The sequence below is a fragment of the Pelodiscus sinensis genome, chromosome 9, assembly GCF_052426305.1.
Source record: "Pelodiscus sinensis isolate ZL-2025 chromosome 9, ASM5242630v1, whole genome shotgun sequence".
NCBI lineage: Eukaryota > Metazoa > Chordata > Testudines > Trionychidae > Pelodiscus > Pelodiscus sinensis.
Genome location: NC_143060.1, coordinates 32,388,911 through 32,411,635, shown reverse-complemented (window position 1 = coordinate 32,411,635; position 22,725 = coordinate 32,388,911). Strand labels below are relative to the sequence as shown.

The following is a 22,725-nucleotide window of genomic DNA, read 5'->3' as shown; positions in this document are numbered from 1 at the left end:
GTCTCTGATATTGATGGAAGCAGTGTCTCTAGCTTCATATCTGCACCATTATTGCCCCATTCCCCATTCCCCAGCTGAGTTTTCACAAGGCATATGGTGCCAGTAGCTATGCCAGTGGAATCTGGATATTCATACTGTTATGATGAGCTAGAGACTGATGTAGCAGCTCTGAGGCTATCCATCACTACACAGAAATTTCAGCCACTTTCAAGACCTTCTGAGGACCACTGTGGAGTCACTCCAGATTCTTCTGGGGAAAGTCCAGGATTCCACTCCCAAGTGTTGAACATCCTCCAGACTGCAGTACCTATCAAGGTATCACTTCTAACCAATGAAGCTGTACTAGAGCCAATCAAGATAGCCTGGCAGACCCTAGCCCCCTGTGCCCCACTCTTTAAAAAGTGTACCATCTGAAGGAGTGGAATATTTTTCTCACACACCCCAAACTTTTTGGCAGTTCAAACTGGGACAGCCTAATTCTGTTCCTTCCATCAAGGATGCCAAAAGATTAGACTTCTTTTGGGAAGAAAGTTTCTCCTCCATTAGCCTACAGTTTTGCATTGCAGATTATCAAGCATTGATTTCTATATACAACTTTATCAATTACAAAAAATTGTCTGAGTTTACCAACAAACTTCCACAGAAACTCAAAACCTCAATTTCAAGTCATAATTGACAAGGATCAGCTGATACCCAGGTCAGCCTCCAAGCTTTAGTTGATGCTGTGGACAAAGATCTGCAGTGACTTCAGTTTTCATGAGATGGGCTTTCTGGCTTCAGACCTCTAGGTTTCTCAGAGGAGTTTAGGCTACCGTGGAGGACCTCCCCTTCAAGGACAACTATGTGTTTAGTGAAAAAATGGATCCGTTTTTGTACACCCTTATTTGGATCCCACGAAGCCCTCTTCTCCTTGGATATTTACACTCCAGCACTTTGGAGAAGATACTCCAAACCAACCCCATATACACAACACCTTGCAACTCAGCCTTTTCCCGTCAGAGAGCACATGAGACTCCCAAGTGTGATGGGGCATTCCATATGCTTTATGAGATTACATTTATGAATATGACATAACTGGAATATGCTTTATGGAAAATGCCTCATGTAAGGTATTATTGGAAAGCTTGTAATCTAATGAATGAGTATTCCATTGCTATGCATCTATCATTGCTGTATTTGAAGTTAGAAATATGGAGTATAAACCTGTATTAGTAATGCAGTCATGCTAAGTGAGGGCCTTTAGTAGTACTCAAGGAACTTAATGATCCAATACTCAGGACAATGATCTGTGAATAGGTTTGTTTTTCTGTAAGCTTGAGCCTATCATTGATCTTACCAACACATGGAATCCATTTTAAGCCATGTAGTCTTCCACTGAAATTGAGAAAAAGATTAAACTGAACTCAAAGGATTCCCATTTCTTGTGAAATCTGTAAAAAGGTGGGAAGCCAAACAATAGTGATTTTGATTCATGAGTGTATAGACCTCAATCACAGCTGCCTTGAGTAGTCTCTTTTTCCAATCTGAATAATCCTAGTCTTTTTAATATCTGTGTTTATGGAAGATATTTCATAAACATCATTTTTGTTGCCCTTTTCTATACCTATTGTGTTTCTAATGTATCTTTTGAGATGGAGTGATCAAAACTATACAAAATATTCAAGGTGTTGGCACTATATAAATCCATCGTGTGCTATTATGATATTTACTGTCTGATTGTAAATCTTTTTCCTGATGGAGCCTATCAGTGTATGAGCTTTTTTTGACTGCTGGTGCCCATTGTGAAGATGTTTTCAGGGAACTTCCCACAGTAACTCCAAGATCTTTTTTTGAGTGGTAATAGATCATTTAAATTCCATCATTTTGTATGGATAGTCAGGATTATGTTTTCCAATATGCCTTAGCTTGCATTTATCAATATTGAATTTCATCTGCTATTTCATTGCCCAGTCACCTGGTTTAATGAGCTCTCTCTTTACAATCAGTTTTGGACTTAATTGTCTTGAGTAGTTCTATATCATCTTCAGACTTTGCCACGTTACTGTTTACCTCTTCGTCCAAATAAATTATTACTATGTTCAACAGCACTGATTCCAATACAGATCCCCGAGTGGCCTGCTATTTATCTCCGTCCATTCTAAAACTACCCCTACCCTTCATTTCCTGTCTTTTAACGAGAGAATTATCTGAGAGAACACCTTCCTTTTTATGCCTGACTGCTTACGTTGCCTAAGCATCTGGTACGGGACCTTGTCAAAGACTTTCTGAAAATCCAAGTACATTGTGGACCATGTTTATTCACATGTTAATTGTTCCCATTTAGAATTCTAATAGATTGGTGAGGCATGATTTTAACTTTACAAAAGCTGTGCTGACTCTTTCCCAACACATGGTGTGCATCTTTGTGTCTGATAATTCTGTTCTTTATTATAATTTCAACCAATTTTCCTGGTATTGAATTTAAGCTTTCCAGTCTGTAATTGTCAGGACCCTTTTAAAAATATTGTAGTGACATGAGCTATCCTCCAATCCTGTGGTACAGAAACTGAGTCAAATGATATGTTACATGTCAGTTAGTAGTTGTGCAAATTTAGTAATTTCATATTTGAGTTCCTTCAGAACTCTTGGATGTGGTCCTGATGATTTCTTACTGTTTAATTTATCAGTTTGTTCCAAAACATCCTTTACTGACACCTCAATCTTGGTTCCTCAGATTTGTAGCCTAAAAAGAATGACTCAAGTGTGGGAATCTTTTGACATCCTCTATAGTGAAGACTGCTGGAAAAGAATTAATACTGCTTCTCTGCGTTTGAGATATTTCCTCCTTCCCACATGATAGATTTTAGACAACTGTATATCTTCATATGTCATTCAAGATTCAGGATGAACACTCTGGCATCTCTAATCCTCTCCCTAATTGAAGGTGTCATGATTATGAGGGTTAGCCAGCAGCCTGGGGGCTAAGAGGTTAACTGCATCTAGCCAGGTGGAGTGGCCAATAGGAATGTACGTAGGACTTTCAAACTGGGACAAAGGATTTTTGATTTTTCCCTCCTTTGTCTCGAAGAGTTCCCTCCAGCTTCTGAGGGAGACAGACATCTCTCTCTCTCTCCATTCTTCACTTTCTGTAAGTAGGATAAAGTTTTGATAAAGCCATTAGGTTTTATTATTTTATGGGTTGGGTATGGGATCTGATGTCTGTGCACTTTTAAACAACGTTTTGGCTTTTCTTTGTAACTAAGTTCTAGGCCCATAGAGTCTCTCCATGTGTTGTTACCTTTCAATCTAGTCATTATGCTTGCAACAGGAAGATTGTGGTGATGATAAAAGCTTTTTCTTTTCTTTTTTATTAACCTGGTATTGGTTAATTGTGTGTCCTAGTTTTTACTTTAGGGATGAGATTTCCCAAGTGATTTCTCCACTGATTTCTTTATTATTACTTGGGTGGTGGCAGCAAAGTATTTTATTCCCAAAATCTAGGTTGTTAAGATTTTGGGAGGAAGTTTTATACCAAAGCCTGGTAGATAAGGTTTTCGGGTACTTTTGCTGGCCCCCACTTCTGCATTTATCGTGCCAGACTGGGGAAAGAGCCATGACAGAAGGCAATTGGAATACAGCTCTTGATCTGAAGGATACTGTGCTAGGGTACCTACACCCTCTCCTCTTTTGGGGACAAGGATGGGGTTATGATGCCCTCGCAGTTATAGTCTCCCTAGCAGTCTTTAGGCTGAAAAGAGTATGGCCCAGAGACAGAAGACCATATGGTGGCCTTTGGGATAAGGGCAATGCAGCCCAATGGCCAGAGTCAAGAATAATAGCCCTTGCATTCAGGGCAGAGTGGCCTAGTGACCAGAGTCAGTGTATTTGCCCTAATGTGCAGGGAAGTGTGGCCTGATGGCCAGAGTCAGTATGACAACCCTCAGGTACAGGGACAGTGCAACCCCATGGCCAGAGTCAATGTAGCAGCCCCTAGACACAGAACAGTTTGGCCAATGGCCATTAGCCCTCACATTACAGGGTCTAATGTAATCCCAAAAGTCCAGGGGGGCTGGGTTCTCAGAAAAAACACCAAATATTGCAAGAGTTTGCAACACTGAAATCCCTCTCAGATTTGGTGAAAAGTTCTCTTTGAAGTTTTAAAAGTAATTAATCTAAAACAAAGTAATGCAATATTCTTTTTCAGAATTTCATCATTTATAAACCCAGGCTGTATCTAGACTGCAGGGTTTTTTCGAAAAAAGTAGTCTTTTTTCGAAAAAACTTGACCTGCATCTAGACTACAGCTGCGTTCTTTCGAAATTAAATCAAAATAACGCGGCTTTTCTTTCGACAGCGGTACTCCTCATTTCACGAGGAAGAACGCCTTTTTTTGAAAGTGCTCTTTCGAAAAAAGGCATTTTTGAATGCAAACAGGGTTTTTTTCGAAAGAGAGCATCCAGACTGCCTGGGTGCTCTCTTTCGAAAAAGCGGCTTGCTTTTTCAAAAGTACTGCTTGCAGTCTAGACGCTTTTTTTCAAAAGAAGCTTTTTCAAAAGTATCTTTGCAAGCCTCTTTCGAAAGAGGATTATTTGAGTCTAGACGTAGCCCCAGTGTCATGATGTTTGAACTTTTGGCAGGTGATTTTTTTTTTTTTTAAATATTCTAAGATGGAACATCTTGTTGGTGAGATGAGAGCAAGGATTACTGGAATAATATTTTTAAGTAAGGTCTTGGAGGAGAGAGGGCACTTCATGAACAGAAATGGTCTGCTTCAAACCTAAAGGACATCATGAGTGACAGCACAAAGCAGAGAGAAGAGACAAAGCGAGAAGTAAGCGAAGAGGATAGGGAAGAATACAGGAAACAGATCAGTGCCTTTTGGGCCATACTGTTTTAAAACTGTGTCTAATTGCTGGACAGTGATTGTTGTATATCTCTTACTCAAAGTTCTTTTTCAATTCCTAGGTGGTTGGTCACTTTCAGTGAAAAACCGTGTGAACTTGCACTTAACCAGCCAGAAAATGATTTCCTTTGTATACAGGACAATCTTTCTTCCTGCTCTTTCCAGATATTTATATTATTAAATCTGAGCTTGTTTTTGGAATTTTCTTGTAATTGACTGCCAAACAGTGAATACTAGGGATGTTAAATATTGGTTAATTGAATAGTCGATTAACCTCATGAATTCTTATTGCTTAGTCAACTACTCTGTAGTCCCCGGGGGTGGGGCCAGAAGCCAGTGTGCTCCAGCCCCACTCTAGAGGAGCCCCCTGCCACTCCATACTCCTGCCTCTGTATCAGGCAGCAACATGGGGTGCCAGGCAGGAGCTGGCCTGCAAGGAGAGCCAATTTAAAAATTAGCTCCCCTCTCACACCGGCTGCCTATCACCCCGCACTGCTGCCTCTGATACTGAGGCAGCAGCATAGAGTGGCAGCAGCCCTGTTCGGGGAAAGGCTGAGCTCCTGGACCCGGCACAAGCCAGTACTGAACTGGGCTGCCTGGCCACCTGGCTTCTAATATGCTTTAAATACAGAGTCATACCGAGGATAGGTTCTAGACCCGGCACGAGGCTGGACTGCTGGCCTGCCTGCTAAAAAATTTACTGGCAGGTGTGAGTGGCGGGAGACGTGTATGTAGTTTATAGCATTAACCTATAAGCTTTTGCTTATCAGTTAATAGATTACACGATTACATCCCTAGTGAATACAGGTGGTAGTGTTTTCAGACATGCGTGCTGAAGGAGGATGGGAGAGATTGTTTCATAAAAATGAGCAACTTGCTCTTTATCTATGTACTAGAAGACTTATCTGGCATTGCCAGGGTCCTTCAGGGCAGGAGTCAAAATGGCTTTGGTAGTTGGGGGAGGGGGCAGTGCAGGAGGCTGGGAGCTGAAGGGGTCTGAGCGTGAGGGTTGAGAGGTGAGAAGGGGATCAGGGCAGGAGATCCTGGACACCAACAGCCTTTTCTCACCCCCCAACCCCACCACCCACCCCTCCTGGTGCTGTGGCCAAGGGCTGAGATAGAGAGAAAAAGGCTTTGGGGCGGGAAGGCTGCTTACCAGTCTGCTGGAAGGCAAGATGGCGGATCCCCATATCTGCTGGCCACTCCCTTGGTAGTACAGCTGTCTCCAGTGGATACTCTGCAGGATACCTCTCCCTTGTGGGCTCACTGCCCCTAGTGGGCACTCAATATTTCCTCCCTCCAAACAGCCCCTTCCTTTCCATGGTATGGAAAACAGTTCCTTTCCCAGCACTTCCAATTGTCCTGGCAAAACCAAACCCTTGCCTTGCTTTAAGAGGAAACTGCATTCCACAATTTCTGGTCTTTGCTCTTACCACTTAAGAGTTCTTGAACAAATAGACAGATGTACAAATCTTTTAAATATGTATAGATTGTGTTACCAGATTTGCCCAATACTCTGGGGTATGCTCATTTATCAGGGTTACCCTTATGGGACTGGGGGAAGGTTAACAGTTCTATCAGTGTGCTGTTGGTGCCTACTTGGGCTCTCATATGGAGCTGAATTCTCCCTGCTGCCAATTCCCCCTCCCACTGGAGCTCTCCTGCAGGAACTAGGTTCCTCAGGATGGGGTTCTTACCACCTTGGCAACACACACAGACACTCACAGCCACTAACAGAGCACGTCTGAGAGGACTGGGTACTCAGCACTCACAAGCTGACCCCCTCATATGTCCCTGGACTCAGCTGGCTGGGTTTCACAGCAATGCCACACTGCACCCTCATGTGCCTTTGGACTCCGTGGGCTGGATTAAACAGCACTTTAAGCTGCCATCCTCATAAGCCCCCAGGTTCAGCACCCCCTATCCCCACTTTCACACCACAGTCATTCACTGGTAAACCACACGATGAGCAAACCCCACAGGATTTTAGGCACTACAGGGATCTTTTGCTTGGGTACAAGAAGCGTTGTTGCAGAGCGAATGGGGAAGCCAAAACAACACCCCTTACGGAAGAGTGAGCAAAAGAGAAAGAAAGAGAGAGAAGCAACCAGTTTAACAATGAAAGTGATTTATTTCTGAGTAGTGAATAGATATCCAACAGTTACAATATTAAATCTAACAATTACAATATTAAATCTAAATTGAAACTGATTACAAACGTTAGGTAACCATATAACAGTTTACATAGGGCAGGGTCAGGAGGCTATGCTTAGAGAGATAGTTGAGAGATAGTTGAGAGAGAGAGAGAGAGAGAGAGAGAGACCTCACCACTCCACGGAGCTTGCACTGGTCGGGGTTCCCAGATGATGATGGTAGCCGGGGGTCCAGAGGGCAGGAGAAAAGCAGGACAGAGCCCCCAGCACGATCAGACAGGAGATGAAGAAGTCTCAGTGGAACTGATGCAGTTTAAGTCCAGGTATCAGAACATTTTTCTTGGGGCAAGGAGAGGAGTTTTTATAGGGATAGTTCAAAGAGAAAGAGGAGAGACAAAAGAGACTGATCACCCCTGGTTATGGGTGATGTTCCTTGAACGAGCTCACAATGCAACTTGGCAGTTTCAGTATTTTAGATGTCAATAGGATCGTTACTAGAATTGGTCTGATAATGACTAATTTGGGTGTGAGCAGGCCTAGGTTCATTAGCATCTGGAGCAGGGATTTCCCATCAGGCAGTGCTTCTCTGCTTTCGGTGTCCCATAGTTCAGTGCGGTTCCTGCCTTGGAAGAACTGCTCTCCATTCTGTATGCTAATGAGATGTCCCTCTGTTCCATCTTTAATGCAAATGAGGCTGGGGTGTTTCCTTAATTATATCACCCTTGTCTGAAGCAGTTTAGGTGTGTCTTCCCCGGCCTTTTCATTGCTTTGTCTTTGATTCTAGCAGAGGCCTGAGGGAGGGGAATGGTTTCCATGACTGTCACTCCCTGACTCCCCAAGAGCACAAGGCTGACAGGTGACCATGTTCTGGTTCCCCAAGATTGGTATATAAAGTTGGTATGTTTAATTAAAGGAGCTAAAAAATGTTCCTGGACTTTAGCAGGGTTCGAAAAAGAACTAGATAAATTCTTGGTGGTTAGGTCCATCAATATTTATTAGACAGGATGAGTAGGAATTGTGTCCCTAGCCTCTGTTTGCCAGAGGCTGGAAATGGGTGACAGGAGAGGGATCACTTGATGATTACCTGTTCTGTTCACTCCCTCTTGGGCATCAGGCATTGACTGCTGTTGGAAGACAGGATACTGGGCTAGATGAACCTCTAATCTGACCCAGTAAGGCCGTTCCTGTATATCTAAAGTTTTGCTTTGTTTTTGGGGGTAGAATTAAAAATTAGGCTCCATATATCTTACCTGATTAATATAGTCATGCTAATTTTCTACATTTAGTTTCTAGTTCATGCCGTGTACTCAACTTCTGGTTACTTGCTTGTAACTGCTGTCTATCACTAATGAAATGTACTTTAAAAAAATCAAACTATGCTTCAGTGATCTAACACTTAAATAATTTACTATCATAAAATAGTTGAAAGTACAAAGGTTTTATGCTATGCCAAACTGGACGCTAAAGCTGTTTTGTCTAAAACATGAGATAATGGAAAGTGTATTGTGGCATGTGAATTAGTTTAGCCTCTTTGAGGTAAATGTTTGCTTAACCAGAAAAGAATGTGTTGAGGTCCTTGCCAAAGGAAAGGTATTGCTATACTTTAAATGTGAAGTACTGTAAGTTAACCAGTAAATGTTTTTGTTAATGTGTTTTAATCTGCAAGTTATGAATACATTCATTGAATCAGAAATGTAATATACTGTTATCCTTTTTAAAAGGTTTCAGTAAAAACAGGTCATAATTAATTTGTGTCAAGAGAAATATGAAACCAAATATTTTCTCGATGGTTGAAGTTGAATACGAGAGAGAGAAAAAATAGCTATTACTTGCATGAAGTTTCCTTCAAAGCCAGAATATTCAATTTTTAGCTTACTTTCAGTATTTCTTTTGTCTGTTGATTTCTGTGGTGTACTGAATCACACATTACTACAGATTGGAAGTGTATCTATCAGTAACTCCTTTCATCCATGCAATGTGGCTATTGGCAAAGAAAAACTATATTAAAAATAAATGCTGAGTAAAGAGCAACTAAGGGAAATATCCCTCTTGTACATACAATTTATTACAATTTATTTTGTCTAAACTTTATTTGCCATCAACTGATTCAATAATTTAGTAGTAATTTAATAATCTTAATTGCCGTTTCAAAATGGGAGTTGCTTAGATTTCATTGCAGTAATATCTGAGCATTTCTTAGACATTACAGTTGTTTTAAGTATTAGAAATAAGGTTTACTTTATAGAAGACTGGAAAATTCTCCCCTCCCCTCACACACACATACCATCCAGCTTTATTTGGTTTTGAGGTTTATAAAGACCAGAGAGGATATGGTAGTTTTAGGATGTAATTGTAGGGAATCTGCTCAGTTTACTTTTTATTACTGTTGCATTACTTGTGTTACGTAAAGCTGATGTCAGTACTGGCTCTGAATATATCCTTCCTAGAGGGTGAAAAGGCTTCCTTATATGGAAAAGGCCTGCTGATCCAAGTCATGTGACCCAGGCAGAACAGACAAATAAGAGGAGTTTTCTGCTGGGAGTTGTTTGCAGCTGATGCTGTGAGGAGAGGCTTTGGCTGAGGAATAAATGGCAAGATTATGTCATTTTTAAAATATGATTCACATAATGGGGATCATACATTGTCTAAATCGTGTCTCCACGCAATTTTATTTCTACAAGTTAGCTGTAAAAGCCTCCAGTATAAGTTTGTTCTGTTTCAGACTATATGTTTTTTCTTTCTATATAGTAAGTTATTGACAATTTAAAAGCAATTATGTTAAACTGATATTCAGTATTAAGCATGTAAATTACACTTTTAGTATTAGAGCCTACATCTATTTATTTACTTAGCATACTATAATTGCAGTTGGTAAAGGAAAACAAATTGAGCTCTGAATAGGGTGACCATCTGTCCCATGTTTACTGGGACGGTCCTGTATTTAAGGTCTGTTGCCGGGTCCCAACTTTTTTTTTTAAATGGGTGCATTGTCCCGTATTTCTCCTGCAGCAGGGGGCGGGGAGGAGCTGCCAGCACTCAGAGCTTCGGTGGCTGATGCCCCAGCACCAGTGGTTCCTCTCCCCTCCCCACTCTGCATGTTGCGGGGCTGAACTTCATCCCTGCAGGTGGGGCAGGATGGACAGGGAGCTGCTGGCACTTAGAGCTTCAGCCACTGAAATGCCAGCACCGGTGGCTTCACCCCCCAGTCGCTCTTGGGCTGTAGCCCCAAATGCCAGAGGCTCCTTCTCTCCCATTTTCACACACACACACCACCCCCGGGATGGAGTGCCAAGCACTGACGCTTGCCCTCTGTCCCTCACCTGCGTGGCTGGAGACCTGAGTGCCACCCCTCCTTCCACTGCAGGGCTGAAACCCCAAGTGCCAGCCCTTCCCCTCCCCCCCTTGGTATCCCATATTTGGCATGGGGAAAAATGGTCACCCTAGCTCTAATCTTTATTATTTAATTCAGAATCAGTTTTTGGTACTCTTAATTCAGTCTTCAGAGAAACTTTGGGTCACTCATTCCTATTTTCCTATGATAAAGTGTTAAGAAGTTTTAAAACGTTTTATTTAGCTGGGTAGTAATTTTGGCTTGTAATTCAAATTATTTCCAGTTGAAAATTAGATTTACTCTGATTTGCAACTAACAATTATGTTCATTTCTGGAAAATAAGAAAATTCATATTACATCCTTGATGCTATTGAAAGTTAGAATAAACTTTTCAATTTTTTTTAAGCTATGATGAATTGGATACCAGTAAAAGCCTTCGAGATAATTTGAAAGACAAGGTAGTAATTGAGTACCCAACATTGCTTGTGGTGTTGAAAAAATTCAAGAATGATATGGTGGCTCTCAGCCAAGGTAAGCATAAATTTATCTCCTATTATGCTACACTTAAATATTTTAGGTGAATAAATAATAATTAAGGATACTCCCTCTAGTTTCAACAACGTACAGAATATTTTATATTTTTGCCTCTGAATTTAAAATATTGCCAGAAAAAAATCAGATTTCATGAATTCTCTGCTTTAATTCTATTATATAGATGCATTAAATATGCAAAATACTTGTATTTTTGCTTACTCCGTTTACTAGTATTTGGTACATTTTGTATAGTGTAAACACAGCAATAATATAATCTTTTCAGACTTTTTAATAGTCTTATTCATTAGATTTCGTGGGTAGCAAAGTTGTGCAACAGTTGATGTTTAGGGCACAATTTTGCTTAATTTGCCAGTGTACTTTTGATTCACATTGATTAACAGTTGATTGACATAGCACATTCAAATTCCTACCAGTTCATTCAGAACATGCACTTTCAGTGGACTTAAGAGCTACATCATCTTTCGAAACATAACTTGTTGAGGACATCTTTTGATATTAGAGGTATTAATAAAAGAGAGAAATCCACATTTTGCACTAAGAAACGTAAAGAAAAATTTATTTATTTAATTTTCATGACAAAATTGTTTTTGTTCTATTCCACTCCAAACTGCCACTGTAAGAGAAGGAGCAAAACTTAACTAGTCAACCTTCTCCCAAAACATGCTCATCACATCATTTTCAGTGATGATAACAACATGGAAGGCACAGGCATTTTGTCTTCTACCCCACAAGAAACACAGGAAGGCGTTATCTAAAAGATGCCAGTATAGAAATGTCGCTTACGTTAGAAGGTTGAATTTGTCATCTGGTTGAGAGGAACTTGTCCCTTCTTTATACTACTGATGTAGAAATAAGTTAGGGTATGTCTACACTACCCCGCTAGTTCGAACTAGCGGGGGTAATGTTGTCATCTGCACTTGCAAATGAAGCCCGGGATTTGAATTTCCCAGGCTTCATTTGCATGAAGCCGGCCGGCGCCATTTTTAAATGCCGGCTAGTTTGAACCCTGTGCCACGCAGCTAGACGTGACACGGACTAGCTAGCTCGGATTAGGCTTCCTAATCCGAACTAGCTGTACACCTCCACGAGGCATACAGCTAGTTCGGATTAGAAATCTAATCCGAACTAGCTAGTCCATGCCGCGTCTAAAGCTGCGCGGCACGGGGTTCGAACTAGCCGGCATTTAAAAATGGCACCGGCTGGCTTCATGCCAATGAAGCCCGGGAAATTCAAATCCCGGGCTTCATTTGCAAGTGCGGATGACTACATTACCCCCGCTAGTTCGAACTAGCGGGGTAGTGTAGACATACCCTTACTCTGAAACAAAGGAAAGGTACAAAATAGATCCAGCAAAATCCCACAGGCGCAAATAACACAGAGAACAAGGAAGGTGCTGGTATTGGGAATCTAACTAGATGAAACATAATTTGGATAACAGTAAAATGTGCTTCGTATTGGGACATCAATTCAAAGAGCCAGGCTCTTCGAGCAGTAATTTAAGAGCATGTATGTGGCCTGGAAGGTCAGGAATGACAACAGTAGGAAAGGAATATTCAAGCACTACACCAATGGAAGTGTCAACAACCTGGTCTGTAATATTGACAAAGCTCTGTGGAGAAACTGCCAAATGGGTTTTCAGCAGATCTTTCATGCCAAAGATTTAATCATGGTTCTACCCACCTTCAGAATTGGACTGGAGAAATTGGGCTGGAGAAAGCACTGACTTGTATACAATCAGATCTCTTAGACCACAGTGATTAAAAATGTTTGGTCTCTTGAGGGCTTACAGCATCAGAAATATCATTAGGATACAAAAAACACATGAAAAGCAATTTGCATGTTATCAGAAGTCCTTTTATTAAAAAAATAATTAACCATATAAACCGTTCCACAAATGCTGGAATACAATAGTGGACAGAGAGTGCAAAGTGTGCAACCCTATGATTGGCATCATTCACATCTCCTCTTCTGCTCTGGAACCGTGGAAGTTTTTATCTCCCCATGCATCCTTATTATCACCTAACATTTCCCTCTGTGTTCCCTTTCACTGCGACCGCCACCACTCCCCAGCATGCAGGCTGGACAACACCTGTTCTCCCTTCCTCCCCTCACCCCCAAAGTTAAGCTTATACCTGGTGTGGCTTATGTCTAAATGTCCCAGCCCTTTTTCCTTAGCCATATTTCCATATCTCACTAGTTTAGAGATGCTCCATCTATACCCTTAGTTCCCTTTGTTCTCATTAACACTTACATAAATAAGTTTCCATAGCAACTTGAAGTTATTACAGGATTCCCATCCAGAAATTTTAAAAATGTTACTGTCAGGCATCCTGTAGTATTAACTGGTGCATGACAACATATTTGCCAGCCCATTGCTGCATGGTTTCCAGAACATCAACATTTAACCCATCTTTTACAGTAATTTTAGTCTTTACTAGTAGAGGGTTATCTTTTTTGGTCAACTAGTCATACCATTCTGTTTCAGTCCTAATGTCCTCTGTGACTAAGCTGAGTATTTTACAGGCCCGAAACTTGAAGGCTCTGTGTTGTAATATTAATTCTGTGTTTCTCTTCTATATCAGGGACATTAAAATGCATTTACTTAGATAAATGTCATAACTGCTGAAAAAATCAGCTGTTACACATTTACACATGGGAGGAAAGTGGCTCCATGGGAGCTGGCTTTTAATCCGATTCCCTCCCTGCCCCCGTCCCCCCACAGTACTGCAGTGTGGGGAGAGGGGACCGGCAGGTCTTCATGCGCACCAGCTCCTGCATCTCCTCCTGCTCCCCCAACCTCAGTGAGGGGAGGGGCTGCATGTAACTGTGAAGGTTAATTGATGAGGCCAGGCTCTTCAGTTAACCATTTGAATGTTTACACTATCACATCCCTGCTCTATAGCCTAAATATACTTAATATCTTTTATTCTTGGCTGTACGGATTAGCCATCTAAATTCCATGATTTTTAACCACTGTTCTGTCTGGATTCTATTGAATGATTACCCTCACTTAGAGAAAGGGACGGGATGCTTCTCATCAGACCTTGAGAGCTTCTGATAAGCTTCAACCACTCTAACTCATCCTGAGCACTGCATCAGAGCGTGAGACTGAAGTCTTGTCTTGAAACTACATTTATAGACATTCACTCCAGGAGGAAAAGCAGATACCTTACAGCAGGGGTGTCCAAACTTTTTTCAAAGAGGGCCAGATTTGATGAAGTGAACATGCGTGAGGGCCGACCATTTTGCCTGACATTCTTTGAACCATTAAAATTAAATGCAAATTAACTATTTTATGCAAAGTTTATTGCAAACGGCATACTTTTCATTTCGTCACATGGATGACAAATCTAAACAGGTGTTAAATCACTCTGCCTTTCATATCTGAAGGCCAGATGAAAAAAAATCCAGAAAGCTGAAATATATGTCAGGAACATTGTAAAGTACATTACATATTATTGGTAATAAAGGTTGTCTGTCAACTTTTAAATTCAAAAAATATGAACAGGAACATAACACCAAGTATACATGTTGTGTCCAAATATATTTATAACTGATTTAGACCATCTGACATTAACTGAGATTTTACAATGTATTCATCTCAATACATATGGATTCGTTGGGGGCCATAAAAGATAGATATTGCCAAATTACCTGTGGGGCCGTATTAAACCGGAACACGGGCCGCAATTGGCCCCCGGGCCGGACTTTGGACATGCCTGCCTTACAGGAACAGTTCTGTTCAGTGAGAAATCTTGTCTTCATCTTATTCTGTTTGGCTTGAGCTGACCCCATGCCCTGTTTACCAGGACCCCCACATGGTAGTAACTGGCAGGGAGACAATTTGTTTTTAAAATTACTGATTTTAAAAAAGTCTCAATCAGGTTGGTGGTGTTAAATATATTAGTGCTTGATGAGCTAGAGTTGCTACTGCTGTGACTAGTTGGTTCCATAAGAATTCAGAATAGAGGCTGAACCAAAAGGTTGAGAACTGAATTTGGCCAAAAACCAGAGGAAATGTTGAGGAAAGTGTTACAGAATGAGCCAATAAATGCCTTCAGGATAGTAATCATATATTGCGAGGTTTGTTCAGAAAGTGGCTTTCTTAGTAAGGTAACAGTCAGTGAATGTGGACATCCATTTCAGGTTTAGCAAACCATGAATTTGCTTACATCTTACTGTGGTTGTTAATATAGTACCATATATTTGCATAAAAATTAAAGAATGCAGTTCCTTCTGATAAAGAACTTACAAAGATTATTAGAAATAGCATAGCAAAAGAGAGTACACTAAAGGTAAGGGAAATGAGTGTTGCAGTTGGGAAACATCATGCTGTTTTTACATTTACACCGCTTATTAGTTCACATCTGTTTTGTTCTGTTTTTAATAATGTGCTTGAGCCAGGGGCAAGCAAAACTTGGCCCACAGTTCAGCGGGACCCTCAGGCAGGCTTCCTGCCATCCACACCCTCAGAGCAGCTGGCTGCCAGGGCCATGTGTTCTGTGTATGCCAGATGATCGGGGGGTAGGACTGCACACGCTACCATCCCAGCACAATCTGGCAGCTTCTGTTGGCTGAAAACTGGACAATGGGAGCTGCCTGAGCCATGCTTGTGGTAAAGGCAGCGTGTGAAGTACCTTCTCCCCCTCACCCCACCCTGGAGCACACTGTTTGCAAAGAATACATGGCCCCCTGTAGCTGGCTGCCCTGAGCCCAGGGAGCCTTCTTGAGTGTCCTTTTGGACTGCTGGCCGGGAGCCACCTACATGAGCACCTCCCTGCCAGATCCTGACTCTGCCATCCCACTCCCTTTGTTCCCCCAACCCTCTGCTCCCCCTCCTACATCCTACCCCAGGTCACAACCCAAACCTCTGTACCCCTGCCCCAGGTAACAACCCCCTCCCCAGACCTTTCCTCCAAGTCAAAATCTCATCCTATATCCATATGCTCTCCTGTACCCCATCCCCTGCCCCAGGTCATAACCCCCTCTTTCAGCCAAACTCTCTCCCAAATCCCATACCCTCTTCTGTACCCCAGTCTCCTACCCCAAGCTCCCTTCTGCACTCAACCTCTATCCCAGACCCTGCTACCTCCTCCATTAGTATCATAGAAGAGTGCAGCCCTTGACCACATTCATGTTCGTGGAGTGGCTTCCACATCAAAAATTATTGCCCATCCCTGGCTTAAAAGACAGTTGCTTTGTTTGGGCTATATGACCTGCAGGGCCTTTTCTTTCTATGTATACTAAAGGACTTACCTTATATCCAAGTCCTCTTGCCTAGTTGGTAGGAGGGGAGGAGAGTTGGAAAATACCACCTAGCACTTCTTCTAATTTAAATGTAAAAGAAAATCAGTGTTGGATTTGAATATATATTTGAATTTTTAAAATTCTGATATTTTGAAGAATTCTAAAACAGCCCAAAAGGTGGCGTTATAATTTTCCTTTGAAGCCAAGTATATTATTTGATTAATAGTGTTTAAAAACAGAGTTCATGTCATAAGATATCCAGGTGCTACTTTTTATTTTTTTTTATTGATTGACTGATGGTACAAAATATAATGGAAGAAAAGATGTCTGTGTATATTTTAGAGAGTTTATCCATCTGTCTATCTCCATCTGTGAGTCCATTTTTTCACAAACTCCTCCTAAATGATAAGAGCTAGAATTGCCAAATTTGGTATACAGCTTCTTCTTATCCTAACTTAAAGCAAGGTCAGGGTTTGGTTGTGCCAGGAAAACAGGAGGTGCCTGTAATGGGAATGTTTTCCATAACACAGAAAGGGAGAGGTCAGACTAGGGATGTAAAATTCTGTTTAATCCATTAATTGGTTAAACATTACATTTAACCAGTTAACCACTTAAATGGGGGCGCAAGGTGCAGTGGGCCCAGTTGGGCGGGAGCTGCTATGGCTAGGCTTGTCATAGGTGGGAGGCTGCTCCACAGTGTGCACAGGAGGGCAGCTGCAGCAAAAAGAGAGTAACCAACTGGGGCTGGAGATCTCCATTTGACTGACTGTGGATAAGTGGCCCCCTGCCCCAATCCCCTCACCTTCAGCTGCAGTACCAGATGAGGGGTTGGCAGCAGCCCCTCTACCACAGCCTTCCCCCCCCAGGAGCACTCCTAGGATTGCAGATGGTTTAACCAAAAATACCGAACACTTTCCCCCCTCCCAAAGAAAAACCACTGGGGAAAATATTCTGATGAGGGGGAAAAAAAAGAGGGGGAGATCAAAGTTGTTGAGCAAAAATAAATAAAAAAAAGGACCCCAAGAGTTAAGAAAAAAAATTTAAAAAACCAGCATAGCCCCTTTAAAAAATGCTTTTGAGGCTCTTTGGTCCTAACAGGCTGCCAGCGTCCATCCGCCATCTTGTCTCCCTGCTCTGGGCCGGACAGCTCCCCTGCAGAACCAGGTAAGCACCGGGTATTTTCGCCTCCTGGCCGGGAAAAAAAATGAGAAAATACCAGACATTTTAGATATCCGGTATTTTCTGAATTTTTGTATCGGACAGTAGGCGAAAATAACAAACTACAGTATCTGGGTCAATACCGGACACCTGGCAATAGGGTTGCCAGGTGTCCGGTTTTGAACCGGACAGTCCAATATTTTCTTGATTTGTTTCCCAGACAGAAAGCCGAAATATTTTCTAATTAAGCTTTTTTTATTATCATGAGTATCAGTACGTAGTTGTGTACTGCCTGACTGGTAGACACGCTCACACTGCATGAGGAGGGAGGCGGGGCCGGGGCAGGAAGGAATCCCTGGGGCCAGACTCGCCCATGCACCCTGCTGGGACCGTGCACAGGACGGGCAGCACCCCGGGATCTGCGTGCACTGGTTCTTCCTGCACCCCACCAAGCCCCACTCCCCGGTGGCCAGTCGTCCCCCCCCCCCCCCCCCCCCCCGGCCAGCTCTGCTTCCCGCCGGCCGGTCATCCCCCCTCTCACTCCCCCCAGATCTCCTCCGGCCAGTTGTCCCCAACGCCGCCCCTCTCCCGCCCTTCCCCCTCCCCTCTCCCCAGGCCGGCCCTGCTTCCCGCCGGCCTGTCCCTCGGATCTCCCCTAGCCAGCCCCACTCCCCTTGACCCTCTCCTGGCCAGCCCCACTCCCCTGGCTGGTGTCCTTCCCCCATCTTAGATCAGTTGTGTCCATTTTTTGGTTGTTGTGGTGGGTGTTTTTAAACCATCTGGTAACCCTACCTGGCAACCCTAAGCACTGCTGGGGCCGGCCAGCATATTGCCCTACTTCCTGAGCATGGGTCGGGCTGCACAACCCCGGCCACCCCATGAGGAGCCACCCTTGTCTCTGCCACAGCCTGGGTGAGCCCCCCCAGACCTTCCAGCTCTCGGTCCTGACGCCTGCATCCCCAGACCTTCCAGTCCCCAGTAGGACCCAATCAGTGTTGGGTAAATCTTCTAGTATAAAATAAATTGACTAGAGATTACATAAACAGTTGAGACTCTTCAGGTTATTAAACATACATACATACATACATACATACATACATACACAGAGGGTATGTCTACACTAGCCCCCTAGTTCGAACTAGGGAGGCTAATGTAGGCATTCGAAGTTGCAAATGAAGCCCGGGATTTAAATATCCCGGGCTTTATTTGCATCTTCCCATCTGGGCGCCATTTTTAAATCCCTCTAGTCCGAACTAACTGCTCGTGGCTACACGCGGCAGTCAAACGTTAACTTGAACTAAAGACTTAGTTCGAGTTAACGTTTGACTGCCGTGGGCAGTTAGTTCGGACTAGGGGATTTAAAAATGGCTCCCGGACAGGAAGATGCAAATAAAGCCCGGGATATTTAAATCCCGGGCTTCATTTGCAATTTCAAATGCCTACATTAGCCTCCCTAGTTCGAACTACGGGGCTAGTGTAGACATACCCATATATATATATATATATATATATATATATATATATATATATATATATATATATATATATATATTTATTTATTTATTTATTTATTTTAATGAAAGGGTTAACGTGTCCCCCAATACACACAATAAGGAGTAATCCATTCAAAGATTGTTAAACAAAAGACTCTTTCGTTTTTGTTCATTATCATCAATACCATAAGAAACATAGCCTTCATTAAACAGGTTCTTATAATGGGAAGTGTTGGGTAACCTAAATAGGTAGTACTACCAATCCCACCCTTAATAAACATCATACCATTTTAACTAAGTGAAAACTATGTGCAGTAACCATGGTAACAAAACAGAAATAAAAATTACCACTAAAATTTTAAGCCCATTAAGCATCTTTAGTCAAGTTTGATAGACTATTTTCTGAGAGTTGTGATTCCTGACCTGCTTAAAGAAAAAATGCAGGTATTCTCTTCTCAGCACACAGGGTCTATCATGTCTAAAGTTCATCAGAAATTGCAGATATGTTGTCAAGACTTAGGGTGCATCTACACAGCACCTAAAACTCAAAATAAGATACACAATTTGTGCTATGCAAATTGCGTAGCTTATTTTGAGTCTATTTCAAAATAACTTATTTCATCATTTGGAGCTGTCGACACAGCACCAAATTTCGAAATACAGCACTATTTCGAGCCATCCCTTACTCCTCATACAGTGGGGTTTACAGGGATGGCAAAATAGCGTGTCCGCTATATTTCAAGATAGCGGACGCATTCAGAAGACGCAGGGTAGTTATTTTGGGATAACTCTGGTATCCTGAAATCACTTTGCAGTGTAGTGATACCCATAGAGGCAAAAACAGACCTCACTTTATGCATTAACTCAGTACATATCAGGCATAATAGATTATATACTGGATTTAATGTAGACAAAATGTGACTTCTAATGTTTCTGGGTGAAATGCTTCCGTTTTCTTGACCAAATTCCTTTGAAAATGTACAGGTGCACACTATGTCCCATGTATTATCTGTGCTTGCCAGCTGTAGAACTTGTCTTGGCAACATAATAATGATGCTTCCTCTTGTAAATATTTCATTAAAGAGCAGCTGACACCATATGTCCAGAGATCTTATTTGAATTCATCACTGATCAAACATTAGAAATACCATTTGCGGGAGGGGAGGTTGGCATGTTTGTGAATCATAGCCTTACTTTGCTGTAGCTTCAGAGGGATAGCCGAGTTAGTCTGTAACAGGAAAAATTTAACAACAAATAGTCTAGTAGCACCTTAAAGACTAACATGTAGATGGTATCATGAGCTTCCCTTATGTATTCTTGAATCTGGACTTCTAATACTCCAGTCATTTGAATAAGTGGGTTGCGCCCATGAAAGCTCACAATGCCATTTGGACTATTTGTTGTTTTTTAAGTTTTTGCTGTAGCGTATATTTAGGCTTGGCAGAATTTCATTTTTATTTTGATGGATAATATTTTAAGGGTTTTTGCTGTGTGTTGACTTGAATTTCCCACAACTGTGAAAATTTATGGGAAATCAGGCAATAGGTAGGGGGTAGGATAATTATTTAATGACAATAAATACTGAGACTCAATGTTAAATCTTTTTAATAGTTAAAACATCACCTGTCAAAATATAAAGTAAATATCCTTATGCTCTAATATGCTCAAGCAACATTTTTCTTTTTGCCTATCTGTAATTTTTTATTATTAAGGATAGGAGATACTACTTTTGATGCTTATGTGTCTGCCATGGAAGCAAAGTGTACCAATATTTGTCAGTAAATGTCAGTCCTTCCAGTACTATTTACATTGCAGCCTTAAGTGGTGGTTCTGCACACTGCTGGCATATAGTGCCCTCATCTTGAGATGGTAGGAGCACAGGTGCTGGAACTAGGAGTGCTGCTGCACTTCAAGTCTTGAAGTGGTTTCTATCTTATACAGAATTTACAGTTCCGGTTCAGTGGCTTTCAGTACCCACCACTGTACAAATCATTCCAGCACACCAGGATAGGAGTTAGTACGTGCTGAGTCTAGAAATAAAGATGAGGGTGAAGGTGATACTGGAAAATGTGTGCTGCTTAATATAATGTCATTAAGACAGTGCAGGTCTGTCTGAGGCTTTCTCTACACTGTCGGCGCCGGCAGAGTATGCAGATGAAGTGCTGATTAGCATTTGTCACTTCATTTGCATAATCTAGTCAAGCCATTTTTGTGCAAAAAACAAGCAGTGTGGATGTTTCTGTTGCGCAAAAACCCCTTTATGCGCAAGATCCTTATCCTTCTCTGGGGAAAAACCCTTCTGCAAAACCGGCTCAAATAGATTATGCAAATGAAGTGTGACAAAATGCTAATCGGTGCAAAAGCCGGCAGTGTAGCCTTAAAGTTCTGGGCATTCTGAACCCATAACATCATTATCTTTGGCTCTCTGCTTTAGGATTGGAATCTATAAATACAAGACATTATCTTCATCATGTCTTAATTTTCCAACAGTAAACTAGCATGTCTCAAGAGTTCCCTCTCTTAATGAAAACATGAACAAAACTCCAAGTAGTACATTTCTTTTTGATATAAGTATGGAGCAACCCTGAAAGCAGTACTTAATAATAAATCAGCTGAGGAAATGAGCCACCAGTATGGGTTCATAACCTCACTGAGAAATAGCCATTCTCAAGAAGATAATAACTGTTACTGGAAGGCAGAAATACTAAGTGTTGTTTCTAAAACACCCTTATCCTATCATGACCAGATAGTTGAAAAACAAGCACTGCTATTACTAATTATTTTTTTCATGAATCTCTTAGATGCCAATGAATCCACTGAGGACTTGGATAGTGATAGCTCATCACTCTCGTCTGAGGAAGAAGGGGAAATACGGGACAGTTCTTGAAAAATCTCTTTTGATAGGAGGAGATGTGGTCAGCATTTTGTAACTTATTTTTTCCATTAAATTTATTTTGACAATTTTGTTTTAAGGGCAACATTTTTAAAACCGGATGCCTAACTTTAAGGCAAGTCCTAGCCATGCATTTCCATTCATCACTATATAGCTCTAAGATACATTCATCTTGTGTAGTAATCTTGGACATCTAGCTTTTTTCTTTACATCCCAGCTCCGTATTTCTCAAACAGAACTTAAAAATCTTGCTGTTTACTTACGTGCCTAACTTTTGACTCCTATTTTTTTAATAAAATCTTGATCTCAATGTTTTTCTAGTTGGACTTACTTTTTACAGTATTTCTTTGCCATGCTGAGCCTCTATAGACTGTCATAATTCCTTATTGACTATAATGTTCATTTGTTAACTATTTGTATGTTTAGTGCAGTAAATTTAACTTTTCATGTTTAAGAGCTTAACACATTGTGCCAGGATCCTGTGAGAACCACTGTCTTCTGGCTACAGCAGTAGTGCACTTTTGAAATGTTAGCCTGAGGTTGTTTTAAATTAGCGTAAGTTTGAAAATCAATAGAACTGAATAAATTCACTAAATGCAGGTAATGCTTATACATTTATGGCTTACAAATATTGCTTATTTTGTGTATCTTTATATTGTGGTTTCATCTGTTGAAATCAGATATTGTAAATATTTCCTAGTTTTAATGGATTATCTTCTCAGATTTATCTCTAATTTAATATAAATAAAAGATGCTGCATACAGATTCATGTAACACATCGCTTGCTGGCAAAAAGCATTTGCAGTGAAACTCTACAATACACTTTGATTATCCCATGTCATGAATCACTTGATACCTGCCAATCTATTTTTGTGTTAGATCCTGAGTCTATGGTATCTGCTGTAGGGAGACAGCACCCAGGGTCCAGTATAGTGTAGGCGATTTGCACATGCAGAGCTGCTTGCAAGATCAGGACTTGTGAGTAATACACTTATGTAAAGTAAGTTCACAGC

At 41.4% G+C, this 22,725-nt stretch overlaps 1 protein-coding gene across 2 annotated transcripts in view; it reads left to right on the top strand.

Moving 5' to 3' along the window:
* ZNHIT6 (zinc finger HIT-type containing 6) overlaps positions 1-22,477 on the top strand; it is a 78,678-nt gene extending 56,201 nt beyond the window's left edge. For both annotated transcript variants that reach the window (XM_089780490.1, XM_075936386.2), the window contains 2 exons: positions 10,773-10,897; positions 21,621-22,477. In XM_089780490.1, coding sequence (XP_089636616.1) covers positions 10,773-10,897; positions 21,621-21,706 — 211 coding nt within the window. In that variant the 3' untranslated portion in view covers positions 21,707-22,477. The remainder of the gene's footprint in view (positions 1-10,772; positions 10,898-21,620) is intronic.
* The last annotated feature ends 248 nt before the right edge of the window (positions 22,478-22,725 follow it).